Source organism: Lepeophtheirus salmonis, chromosome 2 (assembly GCF_016086655.4).
Source record: "Lepeophtheirus salmonis chromosome 2, UVic_Lsal_1.4, whole genome shotgun sequence".
Classification (NCBI taxonomy): Eukaryota; Metazoa; Arthropoda; class Copepoda; order Siphonostomatoida; family Caligidae; genus Lepeophtheirus; species Lepeophtheirus salmonis.
The window spans coordinates 2,927,720-2,942,374 of record NC_052132.2 but is presented as its reverse complement, the minus strand read 5'-3'; the positions used below and the strand labels follow the sequence as shown (position 1 = coordinate 2,942,374).

General features: G+C 31.4%; 1 protein-coding gene across 1 annotated transcript; it reads right to left on the bottom strand.

Moving 5' to 3' along the window:
* Positions 1-10,889: 10,889 nt before the first annotated feature.
* LOC121132596 (uncharacterized) lies at positions 10,890-14,194 on the bottom strand. The gene has a single exon (XM_040728025.2). The coding sequence runs from the start codon at positions 13,970-13,972 to the stop codon at positions 12,236-12,238; it is 1,737 nt and encodes a 578-aa protein (XP_040583959.1). The 5' UTR covers positions 13,973-14,194; the 3' UTR covers positions 10,890-12,235.
* Positions 14,195-14,655: the final 461 nt, after the last annotated feature.

The following is a 14,655-nucleotide window of genomic DNA, read 5'->3' as shown; positions in this document are numbered from 1 at the left end:
CGTTGACGTAGTTTGGACAAAAATCCCTTTTTCGGTTTGTCAGAGGAAAAAGTTTTCCCCGAATAAATAAGGATCCACACAAGACAAGAAACAATCCTAACCCTTAAATTTATTGGGACCTAAATTTGCGGCTCCTTATATTTATATGGTTATGTATTTGTTTTTCTGTTTTTTATTTTTTTAATAAAGATGGTTTTTGATTTTCCCCTTATAATTAGAGTTCTATTTTTTGCATAAAGTTTTTAAATATATCACTTCATAGGCTGTGTGCCAACTCTAAAGATTGATGAACATTGCTCAAACTTTAAATTTCTTCCTTTTTTACCAAACAAGCCTTTTTGGACTATTTCCCCTAACACAATCTTGAAAGATCCTGTCTAACGTACATGAAAAGTATCCATGTCTCTAAATATGATTATGTCATTTATTATTTTTTATTATGTACTCTTCAAGTCATATATAATTTACAAATTAACTAATCATTCAAATTCATTAAATTTTGTTATTTGATGATGAATTAAGACCATAGTGGTATCAAATCTATTTTTTTTAAATAATTTTTATATGCTAAGTAAATCTATTTAGGGTGCGGAAGCAACATTTTCCAATCGATTATACTGCAGTATTTGAGTGTGATGCTGCATGATTTTTTATCATGTCATTGCGTCATAGATAAGCTTTGTTGTGATGCAGTTTTTGTTTTGAATCCGCCACTAAATGAGTGAATAGGAGGCAAAAAGGCTTTGTATATCCGAATAGCATCACACACATATACCCCAATAGACACTACTGCTAACATTAAGGTTAATGGGAGGGCCGTTTGCAATAACCAACATGCCAATAACGTTGGCAAAGGGGCCTCCGGAGCTCTAGAAAGTGAAGTTATGCGCCCAAATCTTTGCTGATGTATGTGCCAAGGACATTTTTCTCCGTCATCCCCCAGCTTGAACCCCCTCTATTACTTTTGGTATAGCACCTTAGAGGGAATCATAAGTGCAACACCACACAGAAATCTGGACAACTTGAACTTCACCATCTCCAAGGAATGGATCCACTACCCTAGGTGCGAAACTGTCAAAGCTTGTAAAGCTTTAAGCACCGCATTGAGGCTGTCATTACTTATAATGGAGGACATATCGTATAAGATGCATACTTTGTAATTCGCCAAGCATTTTTGAAAATTTATTTTTTTCAAATCACTTCATAAAATTTCCGTTTTTTAATCAAAAAGTTTTGTTTTTGCAGACTGGGATTTTTTTCGTTTGCACCCTGTATAAATAAGGGTATGTCTTATATAGATCCTATAATTCAGTGCAGAATCAATAATAATGAAAAGTCGATAATTTCCACATTATGTTTATATATCAGGAGCCTATTTTATATTAATTCAATCTGTTTGTGTGTTGAAAATATTACAGGACAGTGAAGACCGGGAACAGTTGTAGCATCTATTGTCTTTTCCTCAATTACTCCAAGCTGGGTTGACTTAACCTCACCAAATTATGTAATGATATACCTAAATATATCTCCTATCGTTTAAACCTATTAAAAGGTTACAATATTTTATGTTTTTCACACAAATTGAATTTGAATATGACTCGTCAAATGTTGCAACTACCCTGGTTGCAACATTTATAAATTATTTAGTTTGAGTTTGAAATTTTAAAAAGTAGGCTAAATAATATTTTTGATGAATAAATAGTTAGATTTTTGATGATGTTGAATTATCAAAATTTAATGTATTAGAGTAGATTTATATTATCATTTCGAGAAATTAACTCTCATAATACTTTTAAAAGTCTGAATCTGGCAAAAAAAAAACATGCTTGAAGTGTAACTAAATAAAATCCTTTAGAAAGAACAACTTAAGGAAAATTATAATACATGTTGCAAAAGTACCCGGACTCCCCGATCTATATTGATTTAATCTGTTTGTAGGCTCAAGTATTATAGTGTACAAAATATGTAAAACTATCTAATTATTTAATAATAGATTTTGCATTTGGATTCATTCCAATGTTTAAAGAAAGGAAATTTGAGTTAATTATCCTATTATTTTAATTGACTTTTAAGATGAAATTGTTTTTATTTGCCAAACCAATTTTTCCTAGCCTACACAAGAATCAAAACCTATTTAAATTTATGTAAAATAAAAGAGAATAATGAAAATATCTATAATATTGGCTTCTTGGGGGAAAAAATATTTTTAAAGTTTAATAGATTTATACACTTCCAGACACCCTAAAGCTACCTTGAACTTAATAAAACTCAGAGTCAATTCATTTTTTTCACCGGATGTAAATTACTTTTAAAATGGGTACATTTTTTATCTGAGATGCCCCTTCGGACATGATGAAAATATCCAAGGACTATGACATGTGTTTTTAGATAGTAGACTGGATTTCGACTTGAACTGAGCTTATTTTTTCTTACCCAAACTATTAAATCATTTTTAATCGGATTTATAATAAAAAATCAATGTACCAGGATTTTTTTTTGAGCTGTATTTTGGAGCTGTGTGTACGAAGGGTGCAAGGAATTATATTTTTAAAGGCTGATCTGATTAAATTGTTTGATACTCATATAATTGTTCGAAGGAAAGAGGATAGTTGACCACTTCTTAAAAACTAATTTGATTGGGTCCCTTTGTAGACCAGAATGGATAAGATTTCTTATTTATTTTACAAATCAATTCAGAAGATAACAAATAATTGTTGTTCTGTAAGCCAATACCAAAGTGATACATGGGTAGTGACGCATTATAAAGGGGTGCTAAACTTTGATTTGTATTAAAAATTATACGTATAGTAAAATTTTGTTATAAAACATTGACCCTCAGATAACGTAACCCAGGTCCAAATAGTTTTGACCTCTACAACATTTTTGATGTTATTTTTATTAGACGAAGAAATATAGTGACAATACTATAATACTTTGTGGGTTACTTGCATTCAAAAACTGCATCTGAATCTAACATTTACTCATATATATTTTTGATAAGTAAAACAGCTTATCCGTCATAAGAATTTGCTATTGCACTTTATAGTATTTCAACTCTCGTTAAGTAACCTATTTTAAGGATTAGTGATGTTTCTATGTACAAAGTTTGAAATTCATATTTTTAACCAATATTACATATAATAAGAAACTGATATTTGTTCATATTCGTAAATTACGACATTCCTATAAAAAATTATTTTCACTTAACAGCAAGGAAATTGTATATTTTCATAAACAGATACATTGCAATCTATATTTGCAAGGAATATAAACTATACTAATGGGTGATTAATGTAAGCAAAAAAGTACAACATCCCAATATAACTAGTGAATTGTTATATTATTTGGGATAAATTTTATTTGCGTTTTTTTTCAAGATCTCTCTATTTCCTTAGTAACAAAGCACTCTACTATGTACATCGTACAAAGTATTATATAAACAAAACAGTTTGAAATCTTATAAGAATAATAAGGGATTTGCAAGGTCATAAATCAATGTTCAAAGCAAATTAATCACATAGTTTCTCTTTCTATAACTATTTTTTTCATAGTGTGCATAAAATGAAGTTATATACTCGAAAAAGGACCGTTTCATTTTCGGGGGTTAATATTTCTACTTCCCTCCCATCCTATACTGGGTTGTCCATTGTATATCTGAACATTTACATATTCAAGAATTAATGAAGGTTTCGTGATTCAAATTAATTAATATTTCGATAATTAAAGCATATACAAATTAGTTACAAAAAAAAACAACAAAAAAACTGAGCTCTCTGGTATACGTACAATACAAGAAAATGAGACTTGAATGTGATCGACGAATTTCTGTTCGCGCACTAAAAGCAATTGGGCATCACTAAGACCACGGCCTTCGCTGTCAGCAATTTCATAACGTTGGAAATGAAGAAGGGCTCAGTCAAAAATGCCGAACTGGACCCAGAGGAGTTAAAGAAAAAAGCCCAGGTCAAACCCTCAAAACAATGAAAGAACTCTTGGGGGTTTACACCAAACTCTCCAGAGAGATACAAAAAAAAAAAGTGGATGGAAAGATCCTTGTGAGGGTAGAAAAACCACTTTTGCCACTAGCAATGAAAGAAACCAATCTCTGCGTTTCAATGAGCCTTTTGAGTTATTTGATCCCAATCATCTTGACTACACCTTTTGGGTTCATGTCAATTAGAAGGCCTATAAAAGTTCTTCATCCAAACATCGAGGCCCTCAAAGTCAGCATTGGGACGCCATGACAGAGGATTAAATATATGTTGCCGCTGCCTCGAAGCCGACATTGCCTCTAAAAGGGGCTACATTAATGATTAAGAAAGCAAAGATACACCTACATTTTTAGTATTAATATCTTAAATGATAAATTATAAATTGTTGAAGTTGACAATTCAACGAGATCAGAATTTAATGGACCACTTGGTAGAAAGACATTTTCTGTTGGCAACAATTAAGAATCTAACTTTGGACAAGTTAGAGGTTACTTAGGTAATTTTTGTAAGGGTAAAGTATATTTTAATTTGTAAAATTGGGATTTTTTTTTCGATATTATGAATTTTGTTTTAATTTAGGATGTGTTCAATGATTTGCAGTTACGTGTTGAAAGATAAATAAAAGTAATATAGAAAAATTAACTCTATGTAGTCGAAGTGATAACTATTGCATAATAATGGGAAAATTACCTTTGATTAAACAGGGAATTGAAAGTTATGAAGAATATATAATTACTTTTGTTTTTGTACTTCTTTAGAAATGAAATTGGGTGCCCCATCCAGTTTCGGTACGTTGGAGTCCTGCTCATCAGCTCTAAAACTTATACAGTGTCGTCGTTGATGACGTAACTCAACTCCATTTCTTTTTTTTAATCAGTCTTGACAGTCTAAAGGACCGGTCCTTAGACTTGACTAAATAGAAAAGGACTGACACAACACTACATACTACAACCCTTTAATTAGGAAAAACAAGGTATAAAATATTTTTTACAAATAAATTGAGTACTTAAAGTATCCATGGTACCTTATTAAAATTAATAAGAAACTTAAAATTGTTCAATTTCCGCAAAAATTGCAAAATAACCTGGTAGTGCTCAAACTTTGTGGAAGTTAGTCTTGTGATTGTCCGTAGTGGAAAAATGTCTTTGCGCAGGGGGATAAAATATTTTCTCAAAAACGGGACCGGCTAATATACGTATATACATCTTCTAATAACTTTTTGTAGACACACTACAACAACTAATGTTGATATGTGTGCTTGAAAATTGCCAGGTAAAAATAAATTTGCAAGATTAATTAGAAGGTAGAAAATGCTAATTCTTCATTATTTGAGTATGCTCATGTCAAAACTTAATCCTTGTAATTAGTCTGGAGAGTAAATAAACATATATTTATGCACCTCCAAAAATAGATAGTCGAGTTGTGTTATTATATCTACGTCATATATGTATGTATGTGTGTACATTATTGTGCGCCCTAATGACAAAAGTACAGATGTGAAATACCTTTGTATTACTCAAACGTACATATCTTGGGGGAAGGAAGACAGTTTTTTTCTAACTGTTTTCCTCCAATAAGTAGGTCACTAAATGAAGGATATTTACTTATATAAATAATCTATATCAATAAAGCAAAGTTTGTGTTTTTGATATAAATGTCTGAATATATACAAACGAGTCACCGGGTGATCGGTATATAATGCCCCATGATTATAAACATATTTAGATCTAAAAAATAACAGTCTAGTTGTAAAAATGAAATATTGTAGGGCTGTACAAATAGCATCAAACGTGTATTTGTTGTATATAGTGCTCCCTGATGTAAATCATCGAAATATTTTGAATATGAAAATAATTATATAGTCGTAATAATGAAATATAGCAGGCATGAACATATATAACAAAAACACTATTTTTGTTTATTTTTTTTATGGCTCACTTATTGGTTTCATAATTCATGTGCATTTTTTACTCGGTAACATTTGAATTAAATACTAACGCTGGTATGTTAATATTAATTTTGTTTGTTTTTATTAATGACTGCTCTAAAAAAATAGTACTAATCATTCATTCCATTATGTTATTGCTATTATTTTTTCAAACTTTTAGTATTATTCTGTCATTCTTGAGGACAGAACACATGAATTGATAAAAGTATTGAGTAGTTACTTTTGAGTGTCCTCATGAAAAATGGAGAGTAACTTGTATGATTCCTTGGTTAGTTATCTTCTATATTATTCAAGCAAAATTTGTCTTTTAGCCGACCTGTTGCTACCGCTAGTATATGATAAATGATGCAATTAAAGAATGTTTTCAAATAACTGTTTTCACAGCATCAAATTCCCAAAATTGAAAATAAATGTTGCTAAATAGCGATGTAAACCCCAAGCTTCAAATATCAATACAAGCTTTAAATACAAATATGCAGGTGCAATGTCCAGATTTCATTCATTTTTGATTAGTGTTGGATGGATGTTAACATTTTCGGGTTTGGTTGTGTTCGAGTTTTTGAGTTCTTTGTCAAGTCAAGTTTGTGTAGGAAAGTGTACCAATTTTTGACTTCAATCAAATTCGATGTTTTTTTTTAAATTTCCACATAGTGTGTAATGTGTAGAGATGGGATTTTTGAAGAGCGCGAGGAGTAGACAGGAGCTTCTTGCTCCTGTCTGCTTATTGTGTTACTCAAGTAACACCCTTTTTTAACATCAACTGGCAGTTAAATTATTGTATTTTTAAACTACTGGCTATAAAGAGATGAACCATCTCCTTGTCAAACAGCATTAATGCCGGAAAAACATAATATTTATATTGAATCCTACATAATATTACAATAATTTATATATGTGTGGTTTTTGTGTGATTAAAAAATTGATAAAAACGGATTCATTTCCATAACTGAGACAGATACAGACTTATGCCATAAAATAAAAATTGTTCAGAATTTTACGTAAGTAAAAGTATATTTAATTCTGATAATACCAGATTCCTTGGCTCTATAGGGAAAGTTTAATTTTTGCTAGTAACTTGATTTTTTCATAAAACAAGATCGATTTCCCGTGTTTCAAAGTATTATTTTAAGGTATGGGTAGTCTATTCGAAAATGCACTACAAAATTTTAAATCCAAAGATCGTATTATTGTACTAACAGAACATATATTAAATACAAATTAAAAAAGGGAGTTAGGAAGAGGATGAGATAGTTAATCTTAGTATGAATCTTTAATCGTTATTATGCTTGAAGATGGAGCATGGCAATTTATCAATGGCAATGACAATATATCAGAGCGTCAAACATTTGAAAAAATTGCTTTATATTTACCAAAATCAGTATTTTCACATGATATGTTGCATTTTCAAGAGTGTCAAAACCTGCACGGTTTGATTATATTTACATCAAATGGACAGAAACAACAAAAAATTGTATACCAGAAGGTTTTACAATAGAAATTTACCTATTATATAATTATAGTTTATAGTAAATCTTTATAGCTTAGAATTTTTACATAAATAGACTAAATATTAAAAAAAATCTTTTAAATTTTCCATAGGCTATCTTTAAGATAGCGTGTTTATACTACTAAATCTATTACTATTATAATTTGCTAGGCACATTTTTTGAATACAAAAGGCAAGCGGGAATTCTTCTTAAGAGGTAGATGTTAACATAACGAAGATACATTAATGAATGATCAAAAAAAGAGCAAACGTTCCAAACGTTTTTTCAATTTCTAATTTAAAAAAGCGCTATTTTTTCTCTAAAACAATCCCGTCTCTTGCAATATGGTCCTTTCTCCCTGTTAACAAATGAACATTGCTTTTAATAAAATGGGATTTCCTGTATACTAAAATATAAAAACTTAAATTTTTTACTTAATATATGGGACGGTACAAGAGAAAATGGGAAATTTTAACCAAAAATAGATTTTTTAGAGTAAAATGGTTTAAACTACATCGAAAATGGGATAAGAGGCCTCAATCCTCAAGAAAGTCAGTTTTGTCTCGTCCCCTATAGAAAAAAGTAATTATGCAGGGCAAGTTACATGAACTCAAAAACGGGACATTCTATTTTATATTCTACAATTATCCAATAGAAAAAATCGATATCATATTGAACTATTGATAAAAGTTCTTCTCAAAAACGATATTTAGGATATGTAGCACCACACTCAAAGCTCTACGAATATAATTTTGTAACGATAAATAGCTTATTATTCTGATCATATTTTCTAATTTGATATATCATTAGCGACAGTACTTAAGATCTATGATAGAAATCCCAGTAGATGTACCTTCATATTGTTCATTAAAAATATCAGGGTGTCCCATAATACCAAGGGGCGAATAATATCCTAGTCACCCTACTGCCCTATCTTATAGCAAAGTAAAAACATTAGTGATGTGACGGTTAATTGGAAACGGGGAATCGGTGTTTGGAATCCGGAAAAAAGTTTAATACTTTTCTAATTGATCAAAAAAAAGCAAAAAACCTCCCCCTTAATGAAATAATTTTTGGGTTTTATATTAGAACATTTAATATTTGAAATTTTTTTGAAAAAATTTAATATTTTCTGAATATTGGAAAACTTTTGGAATTCCTTCAAAAAATTTAATTATATAATATTTAAAAAAAAAAATTATAATTGAAATTTTTTTCCATGAAATTAAATTTTTTGTAAACAGCTGAGCTGTGGATTTTGTAAATTTTTCTACAAAAAATGTAATTTTTTGAGAGTAGCTGTGAGTCGGCATTGAATTTTTTTTGTAATTGTCCCATCACATATATATATATATAATTTTGTGGTGGGGAGGGGGGATGTTGTGTCCCCTGTTGTTACGACACTAGATGTATTAATTGAGTCTGGACTCAAGGTATTTTTTATAAAATCCTGGATTAAGGAATCATATTAGATGGACTCAAAGATAGCTCAGTATAAAATGCTTTTTTGTTCGCTTCATTATCGTGATTTTTAAGAATTAGTAAAACTACTCACCTGAGAGCTCTAGTTGTCGTTGTTGCAGCTTGTGGAACACATAACAAATTTTTAAACAATAGAGTAGAGAGAAAATACATTATATCCCGTAGTGAAATTACATTTTTTTTCTTTTCATTATTTATACTCATCCTTCTCCTGATGTCGTCACATTTAAGTGAACTTTAAAAGAAACGCATTAAATATTAAGGAACTGAAAATAAGACGAGTACAAAAATGTAGAAATATTATTCAGTTATATATAAAATGAAAACAATGACTTTAAAACTCTTCAGTCATTCAGTTTAGTCTTTGGCCTACAAAAAAAAAACATTTTAAGTTTTTTTAAACAGGATTTTTGGGTCAAAATTTTGAATACTTTATGTACAAAATATACATTTAAAGTATAAATACTTGTTTTTGTATTTGTTTCATGAGTAACAAAAATTGTGTATCTTGTTTTTCATAATTTAAGGGTCTAAGATGTGCCCTCCTTTATTGTTCCACAAGGATCAGAAACAACACTTGGGCTTAAATTTTCTCACATTAATAACGTATTAGAACCCTTATAACATGAAAAGCAAGGTGCACAATATCCTATGAGTCCTTTTTCAAATTTAATTTCCCTGTACTTCACGAAAAACGATTATGATTTAAGCCTCTTCTACGGTCTTTAATATCACTTAAACACGGGCTAAGTTTTTCAGTATGAATTCTCTTTATTTTTGATGCAATAAGGAAAATACAAATATCAATCCAAAAAAATGGGGCAGGCTAATATACATCAAGGTAGATATTTTCTACTTTTATAAGTGATATAACACACTTTAAATGCATTCCCCTAATAGATCATTTCTCGACATTATTATAAATCCCACTTGTTGGTAGCATATTTGGAACTGTTCCAAAAAATCCACTCAAAGTCCATTAGGGCATACAACATAGGCTTTGGGTACATGGCTTAACAAGTAAGTAGGTATCTTTTTGAATAATGCAGACAGCAATTACATAATGGTATTTGCTGCTGATAAGATGGTACTCATCCATCTTGTTTCTTTGTAGGACATAATATTATAATGACCATTTTATGGTTCGTGAATAACCTTTTCAATGAATAACTCGGATATTAAAACCACGAGTTTGGCGTGCCCACAAATAACATTGAATGATACACAGTCAACATGTCTGAAAATTTCTTTTAAATGCAAATGAAAGTAAGGTTGGCAATAAGTTTACTCATATAGTATGGTTAAAAATTAAATAATTTTCAAAGAGTCACGACAATTTGATTCATGTATTTTTTTTTTGCACATTTTAGAAGTCCTTTAGTTGAAAGATGTAGAAAGAGGAACATATCTAATTTTTGAAAATTAATGCTGGTTTTAGGCATAGAAGAAAATATAAGTATGGAAATCCCCACGCTGAATTGTAACATATAAGAATCCCACATACTTTTAGTAAAATGACATAAATTTATTAACAACTAAAAAAAAGTAATTAAAACCACACATCAACCAAATTGTTCATAAAGAAAAAAATGGACACTTGTCGTAGGGCCTGCACTAGATTGTGTAATATAAGGTCCTTCACATTATATTTGTACATATTTCTTTTTTTATATAAAATCCCTTAATTTTTGAAAGTATTTTTTCTGAAAAAGTCATTACAAAATATATATTTATAATAAAAGATAAATGTTACTTCCACAATAACAAAAGTTCCGCCATTTTGATGTTCTCTACAATAAAACGACCCTTCCTAGATCCCTCCTCCCCCTTAAACTTAAAAAAAGAAAAGAAATTGTCACAAAAACAACGTTCGATATATGATTCAAGTTTTAAAAATGAAAGAAAAAGACCTGAAAATTTATCTTTGCCTCATTCCCTGCTCAAAGTACAGCCGTCTCAAGCGAGCAAAATATATGGTTGTTTATAAGTATTGATAGGCCTTTATTATTTTTGATTTTTTTGTAAATACAATTAATAATACTAATACCATAATATGAATCAAAATATTATATAATACATGAATGGTAAATAATCAATTACTCTTAACTTTCATAATATTGTCAACCTAAAATAAAAACTTAGTGTGCATGGATAAAATAAACTTATGTAAAAGTGAGATACTTTTGACCCTATACCTATGATTATTGATTCTAATAATACGACATATCTGTTTAGATAAAATGTAGGAACATTTTAGAAGCAATATCTTATAGTTGACGGTATTATGATAGTCAAACGTTAAATGAGTAATTACCCTATACGGAATCAAATAAATAATTTATGAGAGAGAGAGAGAGTTCAAAAGTAACAAATGACATAAAAACTACATCTAAAAATTAAACTAAAAAAAATTATCTACAGTAACAAAAAAATATATTATTTAAATTCATTTCAAAATAGCTCGTTTTTCCAAATAAAAACAAATAAAAAAACACTGTAATAATAAGCTCTCCAGTATAATTATAATATAATTTTTACTTTAATATATATGTATAATGGGGAAACAGACGGGGGGGAGAGTGGGGAGGGGGGAAGAGACATTGGAACTAACACAATTTTCATTGTAATACACTGATAATAATATAAATATTGTCATTCTTATTTTGACAATTTAATATTTAAATAAAAAGTTTTGAAGGAAAATCATAACACATTAAAATAGAAAGCTAAGTGCCATTTTTTTTTTTTTTTTTTAATTTTGTGTCGTCTTTTTGTTGTTGAAACAATATCACATGGATTTTTTTTACTTTTTTGGAAAAAAACAAACAAAATAAAGAGAACAATTACTGCCACCGAATTTATCATGAAAGAATATTGCACCTCTATAAATGTCATGGATTTTTCTACTCCTGCTCAAACGGGGTGGTGAAAAGAAGGAAATGAATATTTAATCTGAAGGGTTTGACCTACATATGTATGTATAAACTACTCCAAACATAATCTCAAACGAAAATACATACACCAAAGGCTATTAATCTAATTCAAGTATCAAACTCATATTTGTCACACATCATCAAGTGTGTTCAATTAATGATTTACCTGTCTTTCATTTCCGTTCTCTTTTAGGTTCTCTAATGTGTGTATGTGTTGATGTATGTATGTATGTAGGTAAGACGTAGGTATCCTGGAATGATGATAGGAGTCACTGCACTCTTATAACACATATCCACTTGTTATCCACACGAAGAGTACAGAGGTACAAATGGTGAATAATAAACAGGGGGAAAGAAACAAAAAGAGTGGGGAGGAAAATAAATAAAGAGTTCTCAACAAGGACTTTCAATCTTTGATTTGGGATCAATGAGTGCTTCTCTCAGAAATGCTCGGTGATGATTCCTGGAGTTGTTCCTTGCATGATGTGGTGGAAGAAGGAGTTTGTTGTTTGCTGAAAGAGGATGTCGATTGTTGTTTCGAATCGGAGAATTAGAGGATCCTTTTTTCCATCCCGCTGATATTTTTTTCCAAATACTATTCACTTTTCTTGTTAAAATAGTTCGGAACTTAGTGCCTGCAAAGCAGTATACCAAGAAGTTGACAGAAGAGTTGACCATGAGTAGGAAATGTGAGACTGAGACAGAGCAAACAATCCAGGGAGGGGGAAAGCGCCCCACCCCTTTCCGCTCACAATCAATGATTTCTTCAACGACTGTAAAGTCGTAGAAATTGAGAATGAGTCTTAGGGAGTTGCAAACCACAAAGACTATCACAACTCCAAAAAGAATGGGAGCAAGATTGAGATCGGAGGATCCTCCAGAGCGAGTCGTGGTGGTTGCTGATGTGCTTGCTACAGGAGTTGTTGCAGCAGCAGAGTGAGATCGAAGAATGGCTTCTTTTGGCCGGGAAAAGGTTCGCCGAATGGGTTCAAAGGAAGATGCTGTTCGACGAATCGGTGAAACCGGTGCGAGAGGTGGGAAATTATTGTTGATGTTATTGGCGCCATTGTTATTTTTGTTTTTGTTATTATTGATGTTGGCAAAGGGCGACGATGAGAGTAGATGATTACTTCGCTTAATGGTTGGAGAAGGACTAGGAGACTCTAAGCAAATATCATTGACGACACTCTTACCAAGGATTGCCATTGGGAGTGCGGACCTTATTGCAATTGTACGCAATTGATGTTTACTCTGACGAATGGCTAGGTATATCTTGGAGTTCAAGATAGCCAATAGGATAAGAGGAACGATTCCAGTAGTGAGAAGCCTCGTCCATAGCCAATAATATGTAATATAGCCAGGGTGTTTTCTGAGTGCAGAGGCTTTGATTCGAGATACAGTAGAATTAGTAAGTGGATCCAGGCCGATGACTCTCGTCTCTGCTTCAAGGAATTTTGGAATATTGAGTAACACTGCGAGAGTAGTGACTGATATAATATAGTATTTTGCAGAGCAAGGTCTCCCTGCTAGTCTTCGTAAAGGTCTACAAAGTCCGATATAGCGCTCTACAGCGATGGCCACAGTCATGTACATCGAGCTACAGAGAGCGATTTCCGAAAAGGGATAAAGAAACACAGGAAAAATATAATTGTACCACTCAGGATGCCAACCAAATACTTTGGAAATATATATGACAATGCCAGGAATAATAAAAAGACTATCAATGACTGCAAGAGCCATGAGAAGACGATTGAATGACGTGGATTTCATTTCCGAAGCTGAGAGGATCCAAATGGAAATAATGTTTCCAATGAGTCCAAAGGCTGCCACTCCGACAGACATGACTCCTTCTGACCAGAAACGACAGGTCTTTGTGAGCTCTGTCGTTCTTTTGATTTGATCGCCCACCACATGGTAGTGACCACAATTTAAGAGATCAATAGGTATAAATAATGTATTTTCCAGATCCGATGTGTTCATATAACGCTCCAGGATACTAATGTCAATTAAACTATGATTGGATACCGAGGACTCATTTGAGTGTGGTGGAGACGAGTCACCCGCATTCTCCAACTGTAGAAGGATATCCGAAGGATCCGTCAATATTTTTGAGACGAGTGATTCCCCCATTTTTGTCTGTTATAGTTTTGAGGCGGGCTTGGACTTCACATTCTGATCTTTCTACACTAATCTTTTATTTATTGTTTATGAACACTTAAAAAAAGTTTTTTAAGAAAAAGTAATTGAGTTAAATAAACAGCAATGCGTATAAAGTTTATATTTATTAAATCTATCAATGGAATATAATTCTGTCGCACTCCTATTTTGAGGAATTCTGGACAACTAAATGAAAAAATGACTTTTTTTTCTTTCTTGAGTCAATTTTTTTAAGCGGTTCCGCGCTCTTCGCTTTACGGCAATTCAACTACTTGGGAGTTTCTACGTATTTTATCCACACATTGAGGAATGTGTTTCTCTTCTTTCTCGGTTGAAAAATCATTTTATGCGAAAAAGAGGGCGATTAAAAAAAGGGAAGGGGGAAAGACGGCGTAGACGATTAGGATGGGAACAAACTCTCAAGAAAAACTCAATATAAATTACTGGTTGTTGTTTTTTCATTGCGAAAATTAAAGCTACACCAAAATTGTATATAATAAAAAGTCGGTAGTAAGCAATGGTGTTGAATCCCACGCAACCTCACATGAACCTTCATCTAAAAAAAGTATATATCTCATAATATTGTCAAAAAATGTGACCCGTCAATACAAAAGTAAGCCAGAACGTTTTTTTCTCCTAAAATGGATTCTTGATTA